Genomic DNA, 24,183 nt, shown 5'->3' with positions numbered 1-24,183 from the left:
CCCCTGTGTCATACACAAATACACACACACCCCTGTGTCATACACAAATACCCCCTACACACACAGAAACGCCTACACAAAAACATGCACACACAGATTTACACATCCGCACACACACACACACACACACACACACACACACACACACACACACACACACACACACACACACACACAGATCTCCCCTCCCCCTGTGAGCTGGTTTGTCCTGCATCTCCTTCCTCCAGGGACGCTGGGGATGAGGGAGCAGATAACTACATGAGCGAGCCCTGGGAGGTTACCTCCTCCAGGAGGAGACGATCTGCCTCTGTGCGCCGCGTCTGCTGGGAGAAGATAGCACTCCGGCGGCAGCAGCAGTGGCAACAACACAGGCGGCAGAAGAGTCGCTGTCCGTAAACACGTTTGACTTTGACTCTGACACTCTCTCTCTCTCTCTCTCTCACTCCAGTTGCCCATCAACCACCCCCCACCCCCCCCTTCTCCCATGGAGAATCTATGCGCTAATGGGCCCACAGCACGACCAGGGTGCCACCCGGGTGTTGATGCACGCGTGGTTGATGTGCTTAGACGGAGTTTAACTTCACACGAAGTCAAAATGGTAGCAGAAGTCAAGAGCTATGAGCTCTCCGTCAGGGTGGCATATGGTGTGTGTGGATTTGTAATTTATGTCTGTCACCCACCATAGGGTAATGAATGTGCAATGCCACCATAAAAGTGAGATCGAATATGCATTATTCAGTGTGGGCTTATGAATGGAAACTGTTGATCTTTTATATATATGTATTTTATCATCTTTCTTGTCAGCTTTTCTGAGCAGACCATTCTTCCCTTTTGCCTCTGAATGTCATAGTTTGGTCATCCTCAGAGGTCATCTATTTGCCTCTATTTGAGGGAAAAAAAAAGTGGGGGGGGGGGGTTTGAGCTGAAAGAGCTTTGAGTGGGCCTTTTTTTTACTATCTCTGAGATCCCCCCCCACTCCAGGTAAATGTTTCATTCAATTTGCCTTAAGCCATGTAAGATAATAATTCCTGATACCCACATTAACCCCGTTTCAGGGATTTGAATAGAATGAATAATAATGATAGCCTTTTAAATAATATTGACAGGATGGAATAGTCACTTTCATAAAAGGTGCTTTTGAGGCTCCCCTATCCCCTCATATCTGATGTATTATTTAATTTACTTAATTGAATATGTCTCAGGCTATCAGTGGCCAGGTATTAAATGACAAGAGACAACACCTGGTGAGTGTTGATGAAATTAAAAAATGAGATGCATTATTAATTCAAATTCAATGGGGGTTCAACCAGTGTCCTGCTCCCAGTGTGTTAAGAGAATGAACTGCATCAGACAGAGTCAGTATGGTTCATTTTTGTGGGCATATTGTTGACATCTCTGGCCTGTTCTAACCCCAACCACTGCCTACCCCCACCCCACCCCTCCATTTCACTCTAAAAAACAAGGGTGGCAGACATGTAGCAATCACACTATTACAGGATTATGCAAGATTATACATCAAATCTAGAAAGTAGTGGAAAAGTGAGTGTGCTTTTGTGTTGGCCCCAATATGTGGGTGTGTGTGAGGGAGTGGAGTTGTGGCAGGGTGGTGGGGGGGGTGTGTGTATCATCTCCTTCAAAGCCTCTAATTCTCTCAAACATCCTGTTGACAGACTTCTGTCTGGGATTATTGTCTAGAGTGCTGTATGAACAAAGTGTGTTTATCCTACCCGACTGGTATATGAAAAGGTTGCACAGACCATGTGACCTTGTGTTTATTCCATCAACAGTCGCATTGTCAGATCTGTAACAGCAGGCATCAGTTCAATGGGGTTCGCGTGGTTGCTGTATGCTGCTGCTCATAGCCTTAGTTGACGCCGCATTGTGATGAAACCTAATTTACCGCATAGTTATCGCAAAGAAAGCATGGCACTATAAAAAGAGGAATTTCACACAAAGGCATTTTCATTCATAGTGCCATCAATAGTGGACAGTACAGGCCAGTAGCATGAGTCAGGCAAAGCCTAGAGAGTGAGAGTGAGCTGATGATGAGGAGCAAATTGAAGCCTTCTGCTGAGTGTTTTCTTCTTGTAGGCTACACGTGCGTCTCCTGTTGTCTCCCTCTGTGGCACGGCGTACATCCTCCCGTCAAGAGACGTTAGGGAGGATGTACAGCAACGCTGTAAATGCACAGATACATTTTTTTTTTAACTGCCTTCTTTGTTTCATTTTCCGCTGCTCCACTTCATCTTCTTACGGCGGGAGAACAGCACGCCGGAGCAATTCCTTCTGTGCTCATCACCACTTTAAAACTTCCATTTGTTCTCTGAGCTCTGAAGTAGCTTACCCGCCCAGGGACTTTATGCTACTCTGTTCCTTCAGGAGTATATATGTTTTACACAGAGGGAAGATGTGTTCTTTATATTGTTTTTGTATTGTTGTTGTACTGCAGACTCAATTCTCAGCACTTTCTGAGCAGGATCTGATCTTTTCGCTTAATCATGAACACATTTTTTTTTGTAAGTATTGACTGGTGTACCTTATCTACACGGGGAACAAAACCCTTTTTCTCCATTTGAGTTGATACGTGTCCGTAAACATCTCCATTACCGTACAGAAATGAGGAATGTAAATGGAAAAACTCACACCTATGCTTCTGGGAAAATGGAGGTAAAATCTCCAATAGCAAGTACAAGAAAATGAAAAAATAAAAACATAATAATAAAAATGAAATCATGTGGTGGCCCGTACCGTGCCACATCGCCCCGGTCTGCTGTAATTTGTGAGTGTACTGAGGCAGCAGGGAGCTGCCGGGTCTGTGCTGTGATCAGCCCAGCCTTGCCTTTGTGCTGCCAGGCCTGATGAGGAATCAGTGAAGGCGGCGGGTGCGGCCCTCTGTTCCAGGTGCATGATTTTCCATAATAACCTGGGACGAATTGAGAGCGCTGAAGCAGGAGTCATTTCCCTCTACCAGCCGCAGTCAAGCGAGCCCAGTCTCTGGAGAGCGGCCATTTGAGGAGCCAACAAAATGCCCTGACATTTGGCTACGCCCGCCTGCCCGCCGCCAGGCCCTCGTGCTGCGCAGGCGGGAAGGTGCTTGTTACTTTAGCACAAGGCCTTCTGGGAGTTGTAGTCTCTCCCCTGAGTGGTGACTCCACTGCAGGCGAAAAGGCCCTACGTCTCCTGGGTGTGCGGCAGGCAGCACTGAGTGTGTGGTGAATGCGAGAGCGAACTGGCAGCTGCTCGTGTGGATCCATGTGTGTTTGTCTCTAGGCTCCCTCTCAGCCCAAACTGTGTCTGTGTCTCAGGAAACAGATGTCTTTCTCCATAGCACACGGCATGATTAATTACACAGAGACTTTGGTAAGGCTCTCAGGCAATGAGCAATCTTGGTTAATAAGAACAGGCGTCATCTTAATCATCAGCAGTGTGCCTCTGTGACTGTCTTAATGATACGACAGTCAGGGGACTGGGTGGTCTCTGGGGAGGCCTTTACCTAACTGGCTATTAGCATATTAACTATAGCAGGTCCCTGGGGAACAGGTTTGTCTCACTGGTTGTCTGGATGCACTGGGGGTTATGGGTAAAAGTTCAAGGTTCTATTGACGTAACCAAGTGTGAGAACCTCAGGGGATCAATTTCTGCTTCTCTTACTGTTTTGTTTTGATCTGAAAGTAACACTTTACTTAATGAATTAAATTACATCATTGTGCTTTTTTTTTGGGGGGGGGGGGGGGGGGGGGGGGTCTATCAGTGATGTCATATGAGTCAATCTAACCAAAAGCAGAATTTATATAGGAGATTCAGATTAGTCTATGTCATTGTCAAAAACAAATAAACGTGAGTGCACACACTACAGTATACTTTTCTCATTTAGATAATTGGTGTGGGAATATGGCATTCTAATCCTGCAGGCTACACACTGGGCATTAGGCTGTCTCTGTCTGTCTCTCAAGTGTGACCTGATAGACAAGGGATCTGCTCGCGCTAAATTCAAACGGCCACCCACGGTGAAATGCAGTTGAATGCAGAGAAGGCAGAGTTTGGACGAAGGTTGTGCTGATGTGAGAAAGCTGTTCCAGGACTAGAAAACATAATTCTGTCGTCTGCGTCACAGTGTGTGACACCAAACGTTGATTTCTTCTGTGGTAAAGCGGCGAAATTGTTCTTCAGAAGAGGTTATTTCGACGGGGCTCAATTTAATTCACCATTACTGGTTTGGTTTTAGCAAGATAGCTGGGGCAGAGGTAAATAATAGTCTTGTCTCTTCAAACGTTAGGCCAGCTTCACATTTGAGTAAACCCTCCTGACACCCTTTTCAGTAACCTAAGTTAATTATTATCTTATTTCATTGTATGCTTATTAGCCTACTATGCTGCTATTACTGACAGGATGACTAGCCTAAGTTAACGTTAATATGTGGCCTGTGTACTGATAAGTTGGTGTAGGGTTACTTTGATTAAGAAATGCACGTTTGCCATTAGTATTGTGTTTTTTTTTAACGGATGTGCGTTATGTTACCAACATATTTGAACATGCATAATATAAACGCATACAGTAAACTTAGCAATGATATCTAAGTATGTCATTGCTAACATTACCCTGCTAAATAGGCTACATTATCGTTTACAATCAATTTTAACATCGGTCTACTGCTGAACAAATACAAAGTAGGCTAAGGACATTTTGTCCATTTTCGAAAACAAATGGTGTTTATGAAAATTATACAAAAAAATCCCATTCTTGAATGAAGGAGAAGTTGTCCTTTTTAAAGTCATGCTTATTGTCTCCCCACTCCTTTCTCTCTAGGTATCACCCTATGATTGCGTGAGCTCACAGGCATCGAGCAGGAGCTTTGGGATCCACAGAGCGAGTGCCAACCACACACCATGGTTCCGCGCCACAGACAGCCTGCTCCCCTGGCCAGGAGGCCCACCTTGCTGCTCCCGCTGCTGCTGCTGCTGTTGCTCGGTTGGGCGACGGGACCTGCCCACGCAGACAGTGAGTAACGTTAATGGCTACAATGGCCTTGAGATCATCTCCCATCACTGACCTCTACCGTGAAAAGCAACAGCTAGAGAAAAGGCCTGACACTGAAAGAAAAACGTGCCATTCACTGAGTTTAGCTGTGGTTGAAATAGATCCTTATTATCTAATGGCGGGGTGTTGTTTGCGGTGGGAGGTTCTCAGTATAGATAGCCAGGTTTGAGTCAGGTGTAGTGAGTGTACTTTCTGGCAAAAAAGACAGTGAGAGACATTGACAGTCTGCTGACAGTTTGACAAAATCACTTCAAGGCACATGAGTCATGATTCCATTCTCTCTCTCTCTCTCTCTCTCTCTCTCCCTTTCTCTCAATTCAATTCAATTCAATTGAGCTTTATTTCTTTCTTTCTTTCTTTCCTTCTCTCTCTTTTTCTCTCTCTCTCTCTCACTCACTCACACAAGTAAGCAGGCACGCATGCGCAAACACATGGTGTGGTATGATGGTGTTGGTTAAGATTTACATATAAATAATTTAACCATCATTATAAGTTATTGTACTGAAGTATTTGCATTGTGGATTAGTGCAGATGTTGCGGTTCACATGCAGTGGTAATAAACGGGGGCTTATAGCTATTTAAATTTCACTGGTAGAGTTTACTTCCATAATAGCAACAAATCAGTTTAAAAGGTTTGTTCAACATAGGAGAGCATATTTGGGTACCCCCCCCCCCCCCCCCCCCCCCCTCAAACCCATTAAAAATGAAACTAGGTAATCCTATTAGCATACCTGTCTGTAGTCTCTGTAGACTATATCAGCATGGTGCAAGTGGAGTTCAGCAGACTGTCTTGTGTTTTTTCAGCGACAAGATTTTAAAGAATGTTCTGGTACTCGGGGAGTGTTTTAACTTCCCTCGGTGTCAATCTGTTTTGTTGTTGTTCCGCGAGGCCTTTCGTTGGAGAGAGCGTTTTTTTTTTTTTTTTTTTCACCATGCAAGTTTTATGGTCCTCCTCCATTTTAAAAGGGTCCTATTCAGGTAATACAATGGGCCCTGCACTCTTAAGATTGTCTTTACAACCCTCATGCAAAAGCCTCTGGCCAGCAGGAGGACACGCCAACACGGCTTCCCTGAATACCCTCTAGGGCAACTTTAAACACAGTCCGCTCCAACATGTAAGAAAATAAGGACGAAAGAATGGTCATTTTATGTTTCAATTTGTAGTTTGTGCTTGAAGATGGCAAAAGCATGCCTACTCCTTCTCAGAGGAAAGTGAGAAAGGAATGCTCTGCAATACAAAGTCTCAAGGCAGTGGTAGTAGCCAAGAGAGATTGGGAGGGAGACAGCAAGGCAAGTTGCAATGTGTTGGACCTTACCCTTTTATAGCCGCCCGCCAGAAAGCCTTGGGGGAAGCTGTAGAGGAATGCAAGTCTTCCAACTGTTGAGAAAACAAACAATGCAAGTGTGTAGAGCTCTCACGCCGTTGTACCTTTGTGCACAGCCGTGTTTTCAGCCCTCGCTATTTATGGCTAAACTTGTTTTGTTGTCTGGAGGAGGGAGGTGGAATGAAGGCTGAGAGGTGGCTGGCATTAGCTAGCGTGTGGCTATTAAGGGGGAAATGACTTTTTCCGAAAATCAGAAAAGCCGGCATGAAGTAGATGCACGGCAGAGTAACTGTAATCAATTGTGTGTTGTTTTCGGCATTACCATGCCGACCACATTAAGCGCTGCGAGCAACGCACTCATTACTCAATGTCGTCCTAAGGGGACGCGCAGCTCTCTCTAATGAACATGACATGCTTCACGTCAAATTTAGGCGGATTTATAATGGCAGAGAATTAATAAGTCAGAAAATGGAAATTCCTGCCAGTGCTGCCAGGGCTCGGCTTGTGCTTATGTTTGTGCTTGGCTGGAAGGTTAGTGTGGCGCGTCAAGCTGAGTGAATTTTCTCAACCCGCCCGCCCCACCCCACACCCCCCAAAAAACCTGCTCCTTATTGGACTGATGGATCACTGCTCGATTGCATTTCCAGATGTCAGAAATGTGTTGTCAACACAATTGAAGACTTGAGCTGTGCAAAGTCTAGCTAAAGCTTAAGGAAATTGTTTTCTTGTACCTTTTAACAGCACTGTGCTCATTCCTGCCTACACCCTAGAAGCTTGCAGAATGCTCCCGTCACATTAGCTTGGGTCTTTTTTCATTGAACCTGCGGCTCTTGAACCCCATAGAGGATAATGCTCCCGAATACCAAGTAACTTATTACCAAAACACAGCTTTATGGTGGCAGTAAAGCATATCACTTTTAATTGTCCGCCGTATGTCCACAGACAGGGGATCTAGTGGGACTGACGCCATTTGTGGAGTGCAAGTGCTTCAGCAGTGTAATTTTCGGAAATGTCATTGTTAAGGGAAATGCTAAGCCTATCTTAAGCTTTAACCCATACAGTAGGTTTTGGTGCAGTTTTTTTGAGGTATTCCAGCTTTGGAGTTGAGGGATGTGCTTTGAATGTATGCTGTTCCCTGAATGATGATACTCTTCCTGTAATTCCTTCAGCAGGAAATCTACTCAGAATTTCCGGTTACACTTACACTGTTGATTTGATTTGAAAATTGGTTGACACATTCTTCTACGCAGTAATGGCCAGAGGATAAAGTTACTAATCCAGTGGAACGAAGTACATTAACAGCCAAGGTACACAAGACGATAGGTTGTTATTGTTGTTGTGGTTACTATTAGTAGTATGAGTGGAAGATTTTTTTGTTGGTGGTGCAAGACAGTAGTAATTTTGTAAATATTTGTGCAGTAGTTTTACCACTAGTTTATAGTAGTGGTAGTTGAGTTTAATTAAATGTGGTAATACTAGTAATGTTAGTTGTAGCTATCGTAGCACTAGACATGTTTATTCAATAGTATCAGCAATAGTGTAGTTTTCCTCTTCTCTATGTAACTGCACAGATTTTCAGTGTTGGAAGTTAGCAGCCACGGGCCATCTGGCTAGTGCAGGTTCCTGCCAAGAAATCTTTGGTGCAGTCCAAAATCATTGACGAAAAAAAAAAGACTTGACTTTGAGTTCTCTCTCTCGCTCTCCCATTGAGTCGTAACGCACCACCAGAACACCAACACCTACTCTCTAACCCGTGTGCGGCCATCCAGTGATTTATTATTAACTTACCCATGAACAGCCTGCCAGCCAGCTTAGCTATTAAACAGCATGCAGCCGACCGGGCTTCTACAGGTTTCTAAGGCCTATAAAACTGAGAGACGGAGACAGTATTGTGAAAGCCTCTGCCCCTCTCACCATGCCCTGGGTCAGGATGTGGGGATAATGTTCTTTTTTTTCCCCCCACAGTGTCAACCGCTGAAACAAGTTTTGTTTTCTTTTGAAATGACTGTTGCTTGTAATACCAGAGACTATCCCAGACAGTCTCTCTCTGCTCTCTGGTCCCCAAAAGTGTGGATTCCCACCCCTCTTCTCTTTTCCCAGCCTCTCTCACCCCCGGTTGCGCCCAAACCCAGTGCCAGCCCCTCCCCACACACACACACACACACACACACATTTTCTGTGCTCACCAGCTGCTTGAGCTCTTCCGCGTCACGGCGCAGACAAATTGTGTGAAGCCTTTGTGCTCACAAGTCCCCTGGCTCGCGTTCTCATGATGATCTGCAAAATAGAATCTTTTTTTTTTTTTCCTTTCCCCTCCCGCTCACCCGCCTTTGTTTCTCCACTCCTTGCCTTTCAAGTCCGTGTGGTACTTCTTCTCGCAGCCTTGTGTAGGAGGCAATTTCAGGGGCTGCAAACAGAATGGGAAAGAACAATGTATTATTTATAAGAGCAAATATGACCGCTGGTAGTGCTTTAGCATGCAGACCTTCCACAGACTGCTTGGGTTTATACTTCACCGCACGCTGATTGATACTTTTTGTTGCGTTCGTCCCTTCTTCCCGTTCCCCGACTCCCCTCTCTGCCGCTCCCCGCCCGCCCTGCCGCTCCCCGCCCGGCCCGTGCAGTGGACGTAGGGAGAGAGGATTGGCACTGGCTAATGTAAGATTAAGCCTGCTGCTTCCTGGTACTTCTCCACTCCACAGTAAAGGGCTTTGGGGAGATTCGAGCGCCTCATCTACAGCCGAGTCGGGGAGAGCCCACTGTGAATATATATATATATATATATATATATATATAGATATATATATATATATATATATATATATATATATATATATATATATAAAATTTAGGAGCGTGTGAGTGTGCACCCCCCAAAAACATCTGTCTGAATCCACTCTGCATTACTATGAGTGGTGGAAGCCGAGAGAGAGAGAGAGAGCTGTAGACAAGGGGGTGATGGTCAGGCAGCCGGCAGACACCCGTTCTGGCGCTGGTCTGCTGGGACCCAGGGAGGGAGCTGCAGAGGCCCACCAGGCTCGGTCCTGACCCAGTTAAGTACTGCGGTACCCAGGAGGACTGGCCATCTGTGGACAAGGTCATGCCAAAGCCCTGTCACTGTGTTTGATTTAAGGGAGAAAAGGGGGGAAAGTGTGGGTGCGGGAGGAGGCGGGGTGTAGGAGAGATTCCCTGTGTCAATGCTTGAGCCCCATCCTGCTTAATTCCAGTTCTTTTCTTTTCATTTTGAATGGAAATACTTTTTTTTCCTTTTTTGTGCTCAGTTCTTTTTTTGCATTGGTTTGTGATTACAACAAATTTCTTTTGATAAGTAATACCAAGGCAATTAAAGTTGCTGAAAGGCTAGAAATGTAGACTAGTGGATGTGTGGCTTTTGTGAGTATGGTAAAGCAATTCTGCACCCAGAGGGGCTGGATATTGGATTGTGTTTAGGTGTCTACGGTGTATTGACGCCCAGCCTAATTGACGTAGATGAAAATTGATTCTCTTAATGAAATGCAACTGTATCTACAGCGACTGAGCCAGCTGCAGGTAACGTAGAGGGCGGCTTTTCCTTGTTATGCTTGTAATGCCACATCTTGGTACTCAATAGCACTCGATGCCACCATGGAAATGCCCAAGGAACATCCCGTGCAAGCTTGTTTGCGTCAGCTCCCAGCCAGTTTGCATTTGTGGTCAATTTGCATAGCATCCCCATTAGGCTGAGGGAAATGCATCATTTGACGTTACGGATTTCATTAGATTGTCTTCTTCCCACTATGCTGCGCTGTGGAGATTAAAATAACAAATTCGCTCAACAGTTGCTCAGTCTCGCAGGGTTAACATTCCACCTCTGATTGAACACCACCACCATGAACACACACACACACATACACCTTGCATCTTAGCGTCAGATCAGTGACGCCTCATCCACCATGGCTAGAGTTACTGGCTTAATTGGCACACATAACAGGCAGATAATCCTTAGAACCATCCATTGTGTGTGTGTGTGTGTGTGTGTGTATGTGTGATGATGCCGGAGATGAGCCAAGAGTTGCCCTGGCCCCACTACTAGGAGCCACTCTGAGGCTTTTGGTATGCCCCCCTACTGTACACACACAGAAAGAAACACACACATACACAGACATACACACACTCCCTCCGAGACCCCCTCCGACCCCAACCTCTGGGCACGCGTATCTCTTTCCGCAAACATCTTCTCATCTTCTGGTCATGTGGCCTCTCACCACCACTTTCCCCAACCCCTCTGCCTACCCCCCCCCCCCCCCCCCCCCCTCCCACCAGCAACTGCCCCCCACACCCCCATCCAGGCTTGCTGGGAGCCACATAGGCTTGTTGAGCCGGAGGAATAGAAAACGTGCTTGACAATTTATGCCTTCTGCGTGCTGTCAGCCACTTCAGTGAGCAACACTCTGGGAGCTGGCGGGTTTTAAAGTATTAGAAGCCTGAGGTTTGTGCAGTGAAACTAAATGAGCCAGGGTTTTTTCCCCCATTTTCTTTCTCTCTCTCACCTTGCACACGATCGCCTGTTCCAAAACTGCGAGGAAGACCGCTCTCTACATTTATCTATCTCTCTCTCGTTTCATCCTGTCTACCACTTTACTCATTTCTCTCTCTCTCTCTCTCTCTCTCCCTCCCTCCCTCTATTTTCCTTTTGTGTAACATTGACATATCCCAAGAATATCCAGATATCCACATACAAACATATATGAGGGCTTTTTAAATAACCCCCTATGAGCCCTCAGTATTTGCTTTGTCTTTCTCCCCAGCATGCAGCAGGATGCTGTGCTAAAGAGGCAGAGAGCAGAGGCCCCGGTTAGCATTTGAATGCTCATCCTGTAATTATTGTTGACAGGTTTAGTTGTCATGAGAGAGAGCGAGAAAGAGCATATCAGAACCACTTTTGAAAGAGAATTGATGCAGTGCGTGCCAGTGAAGGTCCAGAACCGCTAACCTTTACAGAACCAAATTAGTTATTTGCCATTTAGAAGCCTATCTTGTCAAACACAGACACACATCCAGATAGAAATCAGAGCAATTGTCGGATGTGTCTCAGATGTTATGAGCTTCACAGCACATTTAGTTTCTGCAGTGTGCAAATGGATTTCTGTCATAGTGGAGTGGACATGTTGGCTGCCGTGCATGGAGTGTCATATTCTGATTCGGCTAATTTTGACAAAGAGAGTGATGTGGCCCCCTTTGCGACCTGCTAATGCCTAATGCATTACTGCATTTGTGGATCTTTGAGCTTAGTGAATGAGTCGCGTTAAAGGATTAGCCTAATTTTTTTCTTCTTCTTCTTTTCTCTCTCTCTCTTTATCTCTCTCTCTCTCCCTCCCTCCTTCCTCAGTGTCATGTTTAGAGAAGAGAGGGGAAAATCGCGCCTTTCATGTGCCTTTTAGCGAGCTCCTGAAGGGGGATCTCACCTGTGGTTCCGTGAGATACTCTGAGCACGTTTGTTGTTTACGTGTCACTTTGACTGATCAGGCGCGGATTTGCATGACGGCGGCTGAGACGCGCTCTCCTCCTAATGAGCACTTTTCAATCCACCGCACACTTTGTTTGAAACTTTTGTCATTTGTCATTGTGAATTGCCTTTGAAACGCAGCTCCCCCCCCCCCCCCCCCCACCCACCCACCCACACACACACACACACCCCACCCTCCTGAATCGCACAACATTTGACTATCTGGCTGTCTGCCTAGACGCCATTAAATCCTGGTTATTTGAGCCTCAAATGAGAAAAAAAGGAGCCTGTAGGACAAGTGTAGCGTGCAGAATGACAATGAGAGCACAGCCACGGCAGGTTGTAAAGTGAAGGGTATCGGAACGGGTTTCAGGTGTTGTCCAGCACTACTGGAGAAGCCTATTTCACCAAGCTCTCAGGGGACACTGCCGCAGCTCAGAACATCTTGTAACAGCAGAAGTGTGTGTGTGTGTGTGTGTGTGTGTGTGTCTTGTCTGTCTGTGTCAGAGTGTGTATCTGCGCTGGCAAGCCTGCAGGAAGCGAACAAACACCTTCTGTGAATGCTGATTTCACTTTCATGTGTGGAGTGGCCAACGGTGCGCTGTGTATAAAAATACCACCTTGTGCATGAGGAGGATGTGCTGGAGAGGGCCTGCCTCACAGTGATGAATGCCGCCCGCTCTCCAGTTTCTCAAAGGAAATGGGCCAGTTTAAATAGTGCACATTACACCCTGCTAGGGTCTGTTTTGTCTATATAGTTCACACACACATGTGATTTACAAGGCATCAACTTGTTGCAGTGTGTGTGTGTGTGTGTGCGTGTGTGTGCTTGTGTGTGTGTGTGTGTGTGTGTAGTATGATCCATTTGTACTGTATGCCAGTTTGCCAGGCCAAGCCGTTAATGGACTTCCTTGTCAAGTCAGAAGCCATTTGATGCCGCGCTGGCGTTCGGTAAGGCCCCGCTGTGGCCGCCGCGCTGGTTTCGTCCACACAGCACTTTCCTGAGAGAGGAGAAAGGTTTAAAAGCCCCAGACCAGAGGAGGGGGAATGTTTTCATGCTTGATGGGATCACAGAAGGGCTGATTTGCAGGAGTTTTAAGGAGGACGGGATGGGAAACGACGGGATGGGAGGGTGTGGGGGAATCGCTTTCTTCACCCCCCGAAGGTCAAAGACGGGAAAAAGTGATAATGGAGACTCTCGTTTTTCTGCCGACTTTGGCATTTGCATTCTCAATGCAGAGTCCTTGGGTAAATTTGTTTTAGCGAGGCTAGCAAAGGCAGTAGCTATGGATCGTCCACCCCTATAGCTAAGTGTCCATGGAAACCCCCCCCCCTCCCTCCAAGTAGGGGATCATTGGTGCTTTCGACACACTCCCAGTCAACCCCCACACCCACCCCTTCCTATCTGCTGAGGCCCCTACTCTGGTGTGCTCAGGTGTAATGCGCTCCGGCAGGTGAGTTATAGGCTCGTGTGGCCCCCGCGGCTTGTCAATCAGTTTGTACCGAGCGACGTGGCAGCTCCTTTAGCTCCTTTGCTTCCCCCGGCGTGTTCACTCCAGACTCTTACGTAACGCCACGGCAACAGCAACGGCAGCAGAAGCGCTCTAGTCTCCAGATGCTACACATTTAGAAATCCACTTGTATTGTGTAGTGTGTATGTGTGTATGTGTGTATGTGTGTATGTGTGGATGGGTGTGTGGGTGTGTGTGTGTGTGGGTGTGTGTGTGTGTGTGTGTGTGTGTGTGTGCGTGCGCCAGCAGCCTTTGCCTTTTTTGTCAGTCTTTGTCAGAGCCACATCCGCTCTTTTCAATTGTATCTGCGCCTTTCACTCCTGCGTTGAGCTTCACTGCACATTTCTTTAAAGGCACAGGACAAAATCCTCACCTTCCAGCTCATTTGGTGAACGTGGATAAACAGACCTGTAGGTGTGCCTGCCACCTTCTGCCTTTACCCCTCTAAGCATCGGAACAGTTTTTTAGAAACCATGAACCAAAATCTAGTTTTTATTGTTCTAAAACACCACCAGTTCCTGTTGTTTTTTTGTCGACGCAATTAGCTCGGAAAAAAAAAAACAGAAACCACAGATGATTTCACGCACTGGAAAACAATGGGTGGATTTATCATCATGCAACGCAAAACCCGAGAGTGCAGCAGTCACTTTCACATTAAACGCCACATGTATTCTTTGGCGTAATAACCCTTCGCCTCCAGTCGGCAGCCAGGGGTTTTCTGCTTGCTCAAGCGTTGCCAAGCCCCGTTTACCGAACAGTCACGTCAGTGAACCGCAAGCACCTCCACAGCGAAAATGGATTGACCACTGGCAACGCGGTTAAGATTATGTAGCATCTACTGGTGTGTGTCTGTCTGTGTGTGTGTGTGTGTGTGTGGATATGTCTGTAAAGGTGTGTGTGTGTGTGTGGATATTTCTGTAAAGGTGTGTTTGTGTGTGTGTGTGTGGATATTTCTGTATAGGTGTGTGTGTGTGTGTGTGTGTGTGTGTGTGTGGATATTGCTGTATAGTGTTTGTGTGTGTATGTGTGTGTGTGGTGTGTGTGTGTGTGGATATTGCTGTATAGTGTTTGTGTGTGTGTATGTGTGTGTGGTGTGTGTGTGTGTGTGTGTGGATATTTCTGTATAGGTGTGTGTGTGTGTGGATATTTCTGTATAGGTGTGTGTGTGTGTGTGTGTGTGTGTGTGTGTGTGTGTGTGTGTGTGTGTGTGTGTGTGTGTGTGTGTGTGTGTGTGTGTGTGGATATTGCTGTATAGTGTTTGTGTGTGTGTGTGGATATTGCTGTATAGTGTTTGTGTGTGTGTGTGTGTGTGTGTGGATATTTCTGTATAGGTGTGTGTGTGTGTGGATATTTCTGTATAGGTGTGTGTGTGTGTGTGTGTGTGTGTGTGTGTGTGTGTGTGTGTGTGGATATTGCTGTATAGTGTTTGTGTGTGTGGTGTGTGTGTGTGTGTGTGTGTGTGGATATTGCTGTATAGTGTTTGTGTGTGTGTGTATGTGTGTGTGGTGTGTGTGTGTGGCGTGTGTGTGTGTGGCGTGTGTGGCAGTGAATGTCTCCAGTAATAGGGAACCCTGGTGATAATGTGCGCCCAATCCTCCCTATTCTCCCTCCCGTTTGGAGAGGACCATTACTTTAATGCACTTCACAATGGGAAGTAAAGGGGAGGCAATTTTACTTGAGGTTTATCTCTGACTTTTTCCTCTCGTGAATAATTCAGGGCTAGTCACCGAGTGAATGTCTGCTGTCAGCCAGCGAATGGGAGCGGCTGGTCATGTGATTGCGGACATAGAATAGAGGACCCCCCCCCCCCCAGTCTATTCTTTTCTGCTGTGTAACCTTGAAAGTATACTCAGGGCCTGTGACTCATCTCTGGGCTCTGCCCTTGTTACATATCGCCAAGAAAGTGGCGACAGTCTACAGTAGCGCCTCTGTGACTCCCACACCCGCAGCTGCTTGTTTATAGCTGACTCTCGTGTGACGCGACTTCAGCTGATTAGCTAATCCTCGTCTTCAGGCCCAAGGTGTGAAATCATTAAGGCAGGTGTGGTGTTGTAGGGGTCTCTGAGGTACTAGCTGCAGGTCGCTCGCTCGCTGCGTCTCTGTAGAGCCCGGAGGCTCTTAGTCGTGTGTGTGTGTGTGTGTGTGTGTGTGTGTCTCATTTCTCGTGTGCTCAGTGTCATATGCAGCGCTAACTACTCTGCTAGCGCGGCTCCTCTATTAGCTTCACCTCAGCCACCATAAAGTGATGAGGCGCTGAAATTGGCAGAGTCCTTACTGAGAGCGGCATCTGCCATGGCTGCCCACTCCCTGCCCTGCCCTGCCTGCCTGTTTTCCAGGTTTTGAAGTGAACTGCCTTGCTCTTACCATGTAATGGCTGTGGAAAACTACCCCTTCAGCTTGGTGCTGACCGTAAATACCATTTACCCATAGATTTAACACGCTAGCTGTCCTTTCCTGTTGCGTTGCGTTTTCCTGTTGCGGTCGAACTGAATTAAATGCCATGCACTGGTCTTATATGGCCATATTTTTAAGAGGTAAATTATGTCGGAAGAAGAGCTGTGATATCGGAGTCCAAATGTATCCATGCAGTTACCTATATTGCCAAACGACCTGTGAAAATATGTGATCGTGACCGATATCCTTTAATACAAGCAATTATTCACAGACTTTTGAGGGACATAAGGTGAAATGCGGTGGAGCGAAGTGATTTGACTGTTAAGGATATGCCGAAGCCTGTGAACATGATGTATGATGTACAATTTATAGGCTTCATTCGCCATAGCAAATTTGCACATAAAATTGGAAAACATCATACCAGTCTGTTCATGTTGCTGTTAAATATTCACAGCCGAGAACTAGTCTCCCATCATATATATATATGTATTTTGATTGTTTGAGTGTATTTTGATTAATCACTGTTTTTCCTCAGTAAAAGCCACTGTATGGTCATGAATGTGGTGTTAGCATAAGCTCACACTAGTGAATTGGAGTGATACAGTACAAGGACGTTGTTAGTTTCACTGAATGACGACACGTGAAAATTCAGCGTGTGCTCGAACAGAATGCAGAAAAGGCAGGGGGGGGGGGGGGGGGGGGCGACCGAGAGGAATACTGAAGCAGATGTTTTATTAACTGAGCCTCCGAGTTGAAAAATGTTTTATGTTCTTCCATATGCCGTGAAACGGACTAAAACGCAATTAAATATGTGCCACCCACCGAGATGCATTTTCCCTCTGAGTATGCAAATCTTACTCAAAGCTAAAGGAGATAAAGTGTGTTGATGTAGGGTTTTCTTTTACACAGCATCACTGTGATTACAGAAACAATATTGCTAGTTGTACACGGTATATCATGTATGACATTGTGTATTTGATCAAGCAATCTCGGCGCACTGTGCTACACAATTACAGTACCTTACAGCCAAAGTCTCAAATGAATTAAGGCTTAGCTCTGTGCAAACAAACTACTGTCTTTCAGTGTTGGTTAATTAAGGATGCACGGTAGGAAGACACCATTGGAATTTTTGACAAGGATAAAAGCAAACATTACTCTCAGTGTTTGGTACATAATGAGTTTCTTTACGTCAGTAGAAAATTAGTCTAGCTTTACCTTTTCAAAACAAATGCCATTGCATCAACAACAGTCTAGAGAGAAAATCCCATATGCACTCCCCTTGTAGAAAAGAAATTCACATCGCCTTGCCAAGTCCATTCAGTTAAGTGTTGCCACACTATGTGCTAATGGCGTAAAGCACATTAAAGACATTCTCTCCTGCAAACACCAGCGATCCTGTCCAACAAATGTATATTAAGAGTCTAAATGAACGTAAGTAGCCAATCCATTATTAATGAGCCCAAATGGGCTAGACTTGAGCGCAATTATCGATCACTTGTCCCAGATTGCTTCTTAATAGGGAGCCATGGACTGGAGTGGGCCAGCGGGCTTGGCTCCTGGTTCCTGTCAGGCCTATCAAGGCTGAAGAAGTGCTGCTGTACTGCCGCAGCTGCTGCTGCTAGTGGTGGTGGAGTTAAGCCTGATGTAGGGACTGGGGCCTGGGAGATGGGGCAGGGGGTGGTGGTGGGGCCTGGGAGATAGGGCAGGTGGTGGTGGTGGTGAGGCTACTGCCTGGTTCTGTAAAAGGGCAAGAGACAATTTAGAATCACATCTACAGAGAGAGAGGGAGAGGGAGGAAGAGAGTGGAAGACAGGAAGGGAGAAATGGAATTAGGGAGGAGGAGAGAGGGAGGGTCAAAGAGGGAGATAATAAAGAGAGAGAGAAAGAGCGATGGTTAGGCAGAGAATTTGACTTCTTAAAAACACATTATTAAGCCGTCATATGGAACAAAGGGCCTTTTAAGAGGCTGTTATGTAGCCGTACGCTTAATGATGAAAGTGTTGGAACAACATTATTGCTTTTTACCAATTAAGCATCAGCTTGTTGTCAAAACATATTTACAGGGCTTAAAGTGTTCAGGCACTGTGCCTGAATTGAGTCGGTACGTTTAAAGGATAATTACGGTGTGATTTTGACCTAAATAATTCAGTGGAAATGCATGGATTCCAGTTGCTGCTACTGGAAGCAACTGAATCCATGCATTTCCACTGAATTATTTTTGGAATCTGATCCCTTATCATACCTGTTCGTTCGTACTCGTCGCTCGAACAGGTGACTAAATTCAAGATGGCGTCGAACGGTAAAATTCCTTAAGGTACTGTCTGTATAAATCGTCTTGTAAATAAACTACCAGTGCTTTTTCAAAGTTCTCCATGTCTCGTTTTAAATGTCAAGACCCTCGGAAGTCTACCAATGAAGTATGGAGCTACTTTGAGCCTCGTAAGTGGTGTAAAACAGTGATTTATTTGCATGGCTAGGCCGATGCCCGAGGCACCGCAACGAAACACTGTTGGTAGCATTGGCTAACTAGCGCCAGATTTCAGGAGGACAAGGACATAGTGCAGGGGACAAGCCGAGGTGAGCAATGAGACATACACTCGGTATCATGTTTCAACACACTTTAGGTCAATATCACACCGGAATTCTCCTTTTAGATGAAAATAGGCAATTAGACTACAGTATATATGACGTCCTCATAGATGTCTGATTGCTTCAGGCACAGAAATGTTCATTGCTTTAAGCTCTGTATATGCAAAAGCAAAGTATCTTGAGCAAAGAACACACTCATATTTGGCCCAGTAACCTTTCAGGCCTTTCAAACAGAAGCACTGAATACTATGGATAGGAAATGGTACTTAACATGAGTAACTAATAATATGTCATGATAAGTAATACCTAACATTTATGACTAGTATCTTAACAGCATTGTAGGTAGGCTAAATGGATCCCTGACAAAAAGACAAGCAATTAGTTAGCATTGGCAAAGTGTTAACAAACACTAAGCAGTACAAATGACCATGGCTAACTCTTAATTGATGTCAGGCACATGCAATTAGCCTAAGTCATTGTACTCTTAAAGGAACCATATGTAAGATTGTGGCCAAAACTGGTACTGCAATCACTTTCAAAATACTGAAGAGCGGTGTATCCCCTCCCCCTCCCCCCTGACTCGAGGTTGCCAACCCGGCTGGCGAAACACTACTGACTTTGTGATTAGTAGATCGGTGGAGGGTGGCGCATCAGGCCAAAACACAACATGACATGACAAAACACAACATCAACACCAGTTGAGGGCTGCAACTTCACTTTTTAAATGACAATATCCTGGCCGAACTACTGTTGTCAGTGATATAAGTATTTGAAATAAACACGATTTCTTAATGTCTAGTGACATATCAGGGCCATTTTATGATTAATTGAAATATTTTTCTTACATACGGTTCCTTTAAAAGGAAAGTGTTTCCCGCTAAACAAATTCTCAAGATTTACTCTTTGTCCTTCACCCTCTAAATCTGCTTTTCAGATTGAGAAAAGCTAGTAAAAGAGAAAATGACAGAGATGGAGAGAGTGAATGAAACTGAGAGAGAGGGAGCAAGAGAGGGAGCAAGAGAGGGAGCAAGAGAGGGAAAGATTGAGAGGGCCAGTGTTGAAGCTGCAGGTGGGAGTTAATGGCTCCAGATGTTTGGATGGTCTCGCAGCTGCATTCCTCTTTGCAGGACTGCTGTGCTGCTCATTCTCTCCATCTTTCCTCTGGCTCCTGCACCAGTCCTCTTGCTCTCTCTCTCCCTCTCTCTCTCACTCTCTCTCTCTGTCTCCCTCTCTCTTCCTTTCTCTCTTTCCCCTCTTTTTCTCCTCCATCAGGGTCTCTGCAGCTGTCTCTCACGATTGCTCATTCACTCGCTTGTTGTCTCTTGCTCTCGTCCTCTCTTTCGTCCTCCTTCTCTCTCTCTCTCCCTCTCTGTATGTGCCTTTCTTTCTCTATCTCTTTCTCCAGCCCTCAGTCTCTCTCTACCCCTCTCTCCCTTTCAATCTCACTGTCCCGCACCATCAAAACCGCTTAAGATTATGGCTGTGCTAGGGGTACTACCCAAATGTTTCCTCGCGGCACCTTTAACGTCACAATTTCAAGGTCCCCTTTTTATTGCTCTCCATATACATTCCGTGTCTGAGCTGTTGTCAGAGCATGGACCAGGAATGACAGTATTCATTTGATTTGGAGCCTCCACCACTTTGACGACATCAGTAATATTGAATACTGTGATCATTCACATCAGTGGCGATCCTAGTCTCTGCTCGACCCTCCACACACACATGGAAAATGATGGCTTGTCATATGTTTCTATTTCATATTTTGGAATTCATAAACGTTATATATTTTGTTAATAATGTATAGTATTGTATGATCTGCATAATTACTAAAAGCTAAAAATATTTAGTAATTTGAATACTTCATATTGATTTTTTTTAAAACTATTACAGTTGTCTTCAATGTTATTAAAGTGGTGGTGTGTAGGTCTAATTGAGTGCCTGTCACTTTAAAAAGAACATCAAAGTAATTAGCTTTCATTCTCATGGTTTTAGGCTAGAGGAAAATAGTCGCACATTGTCCAAGGATATATGGATGCAATTCATTATGTTTTCTATGTCATTTGATAAAATAATTGTTCAAAAAACTAACAAGTCAAAGAAAATATTTATGGTATCATAAAAGAGATAAGTGTCTTGCAATGTTAATATCTATGATTTTGTTGAAATCATCACTACATTAATGATGACATGACGCGTGAGCTAACAGTTACCTAGAAGGAACTCTCTCAAGATGTAAAAGTTTGCCAATAGGTTGTGTAGCATATTTCGGAAAACTCTGACAGTAGGCCTAAATGAAAATTCAACACAAACCTGAGAGGTGCAAGTCAGCAAATCAACATCGCTACTCGCTCGGATCACGACAGCTGCATAGATAGGCTACGGGAAGCGCACGACTGTCATTCTAAAAAGTAGGCTATATCGATATAATACAATTAGGTATTGTTTCTAATTTCAGGGTATTGCGATACCTTTGCAGTATTGGTACACCACTAGTCAAAGGAGAACAAACGTTTAGTTCGTGGAGAGACAGCAGATGCGAGGAAAGTCTAGGCGCTCAACCTTATGACATTAGGTGCACCAGTGTGACCCAGGAAAAATTTTAGTTGCACCCTTAACAATTTTGGTCGCACTCTGGAGCCCTGTATTTACTGCAATTTATGCAGTGTTTCCTCTCGATCAATGTGCTTATGCAGGATTATCCAATAGTAATGTAACATATGATCTGTGTGTGTCTGCTTCAGATCAGGTCAACCCACCCTCCTCTCAGACCTCAGCCCTCAGCTCACTTCTCACCACATCTGTGATGCTGCTTGAGGCCTTTCGTCAGTAGCTTCACATATGGTACCTAACCACTGAGACCACACATAGACCCACAGTATAACCCAGCCCAGGCCAGCCCAGTCCAGCCCAGCCCTTCATCTTAGCCCTCAATCCTCCTCATCCTCCAGCCAGTCTCTTCAGGTTGCCTCTCTCTGCATCTGTAATGCTGCTGAGGCTTCCAGTATTGAGAAAACACACTCGGCAGATAGTTTATTAGGTAAAGCATAAGCCCCGGCTGAGAGAAAGCGCCACTCTGGCCAGTGCCAATGACAAACAAAGCTTGGTTGTGGTGTAGACGAGTTCCTGAGGGGGATTTTGGTGTGTGTGTGTGTGTGTGTGTGTGTGCACCTGTGTGCGTGTGCGTGCAAGACCCCTCACAGAACCACATCATCACTGCCACTGTATACTGAGGTGGAGGAGGAGTAAGAACAATGTCTCTCTGTGTGTGTGTGTGTGTGTGTGTGTGTGAGATAAAGAGAGATGCCAAAGCTGTGAAAGAGTATCTCTTCTCACTAGCCACACAGTGCAGTGGCTCTGCTTGAAGAGGATCCAGTGTCTTTTGATGTCTATTGAGGACGGATTTGGAACCTTCCAGAGTTTATTAAACTGCCGTCACACTCGCCTCAGAAACTCAGATAGGATCCTCAGAGCCTCTGGTGTTTGGGGAGATATAGGCCACCCAGCAGATAGACAGAGATAAATAATGGCACCCAGAGAAGGTACAACTGTTATTTTATTTTGAATATATATATGGTTATGAAAGTATATATGGTTACACTTTACTTGACAATATCGACATAAGAATGGCATTACACTGTCATGAACAGTGATGCCAGTAACGCGTTCGTCTATTTTGACCACTTTTTTCAGTATCGAGTAATCTAACGCGCTACTATTTACAAACCAGTAATCAGATTAAAGTTACTTATCTAAGTTACTGTGCGTTACTATTTTTGTCATTTTCCTTAATAAAAAGATATATTCTTTGCTTTCTTCTTGTCTTGGGGATTAATGTCATGTAGGCTATGCTCACGTTTTCAGCATGAGGACAATTCACGTGCAGCGACACAAACGTAAACAACAATGGAGGGAGAGAGAGAGATGCACATTTCATCAATCATTACTTTGAGTTTGTGTCAGCTAAACATGACAACATTAAGGTACATGGTACATTCTGTGCTAGCAACAAAGTGCTGTCTAGCTAGACATCCCAAGTCTCCCGAAGTTTTGGGAGTCTCCCACATATTGATAGCGGCTTTCTGACGCAAATTACATAAAATTTCCCGGAACCTAGAGCGAACAAGAGCACGCAAACCAGACCGGACTTCAAATCAAAGATTCTAGAATCTTTGCTTCAAATCGCGTGTATGAGCTCAATGCGCACACAACGGAGAGGGAGAGAGAGAGGAGTGGTGCGTTTGTACCTGAAGCGCATCCAAGACAGAGAGCATCCTGGTCTGTTTTGCTAAATCAACCAATCAGTTTTCAGTGTAAGTGTGCTTGTATCTCTTTTCTCCCAAACATAATTAATCAGTTCAGTCAGTGTATCTAGGAACAGAAGCGTCATGGCAGCGTCAGTGCCCCTCAAAAAGGAAGATTTAAGACCCATTTCACATCAGACTACACAAAAGTGTACCCAATTGTCTCAAAAGATTAAAACATAATGATAATCTTGCACACTGCACTGTTTGTAACAGCGACTTTAGCATTGCTCACGGCGGGTTAAATGATTTGCAAAAGACTTGTTGAGGTGAGTTTAACAAGTGTAATTTCATTTGCATATTACTCAGGCCTATACAAGATGGCTAGTTGCCAAGGCTACATGAAAAAAACATTATTGAACAAACATCTGAATTTCAGTATCTAAGTAGGTTAGGTTGGGATGTCTGCTATACATTGCTGTTAAAATGCACTTCCAGTATAGTGAGTATTGGCAAAACCGGTTATCATTTTTATGTTGAGGCGTTGGGGGTGTTGTCGGCAGCTGCTGAAAGTAACTAATAAAGTAACTTGTAATCTAACTTAGTTACTTTTAAAATCAAGTAATCAGTAAAGTAACTAAGTTACTTTTTAAAGGAGTAATCAGTAATCAGATTACTTTTTCAAGGTAACTGTAGCAACACTGGTCATGAACGTGTCATAAACAAGTCATAAAGGTTTATGACATCACGCTTCTGTTTTAAGCTTTCAGTTATTAAGTGTCATTCGGTTTTTTGTCATAACAAGTTAGGGGTAGGATTAGGGTTATGTTTAGGGTTATGTTTAGTGTTAGAGTTAGGGTTAGGGTTAGGATTAGGGTTAAAGTCAAAGGTTATGATTAGGATTAGGGTTAGGGTTCATGTGTCATGACGGTGTCATGTCACTCTTATGTCGATACTGTCAAGTAAAGCGTACTCTGCCATTATTCAGATAGGACAGAGAAGAGTGGCAGAGAAGAGTGGCAGAAAGCAAGTCGGAGAGAGAGGGATGGGGTTGGATTGGGGATGACCATGAGTTGCATTTGAACCTGGGCCCCCGTGGGCCCTTAGACCTGAATATGGCGTTGACCGCTTGCGTCACTCTTAACCATCCTTGATGTTGTTGTAAGCAATCACCAAACCTTCTGTTGACTCTCGATGTGGAACACATAGACCTAAAATATGTAGTTAAGGTCTGAGGGATGTTACCAGGATTGGTTTGAAGTTGACAGTTGAATGACAGTAGAGTGACAGTTGAATGAAAAAAGTTTGTTTAATGTTTACAAGCTTCATGTTGGTTTCCTGCCGAATAAATATACATTGAAGACAGTGTTTGCTGACTTGCAGTGTTACTGATGACGCTGTGATGCACCTCAGCCCAGATTCCTTATGATGTTTGTCATCCGACTGTGGAGAAGGCTGGATCTCTAACTGCCTGCGATTCATGTTCTACACAGCGGCACTTGTTTTGTTGTTGTGCTTGATATGCATAAATCCCCTAATCGTCCTCTGATCCCGATTATCTCCCGACTTTCTGCAGCTGTCTCGCTCATGGAGAGTGCTGA

At 44.9% G+C, this 24,183-nt stretch overlaps 1 protein-coding gene across 1 annotated transcript in view; it reads left to right on the top strand.

The window, feature by feature from the left end:
- The window catches only part of ptprfa (protein tyrosine phosphatase receptor type Fa), a 170,691-nt gene that overhangs the window by 17,825 nt on the left and 128,683 nt on the right, over window positions 1-24,183 (top strand). Inside the window, exon 2 of the mRNA XM_042057436.1 lies at window positions 4,807-4,998. Coding sequence (XP_041913370.1) covers window positions 4,887-4,998 — 112 coding nt within the window. The 5' untranslated portion in view covers window positions 4,807-4,886. The remainder of the gene's footprint in view (window positions 1-4,806; window positions 4,999-24,183) is intronic.

The sequence above is a fragment of the Alosa sapidissima genome, chromosome 12 (genome assembly GCF_018492685.1).
Source record: "Alosa sapidissima isolate fAloSap1 chromosome 12, fAloSap1.pri, whole genome shotgun sequence".
In the NCBI taxonomy this organism is placed as follows: domain Eukaryota; kingdom Metazoa; phylum Chordata; class Actinopteri; order Clupeiformes; family Clupeidae; genus Alosa; species Alosa sapidissima.
The sequence above is the reverse complement of the archived record's forward strand: the minus strand, read 5'-3'. Positions and strand labels throughout refer to the sequence as shown.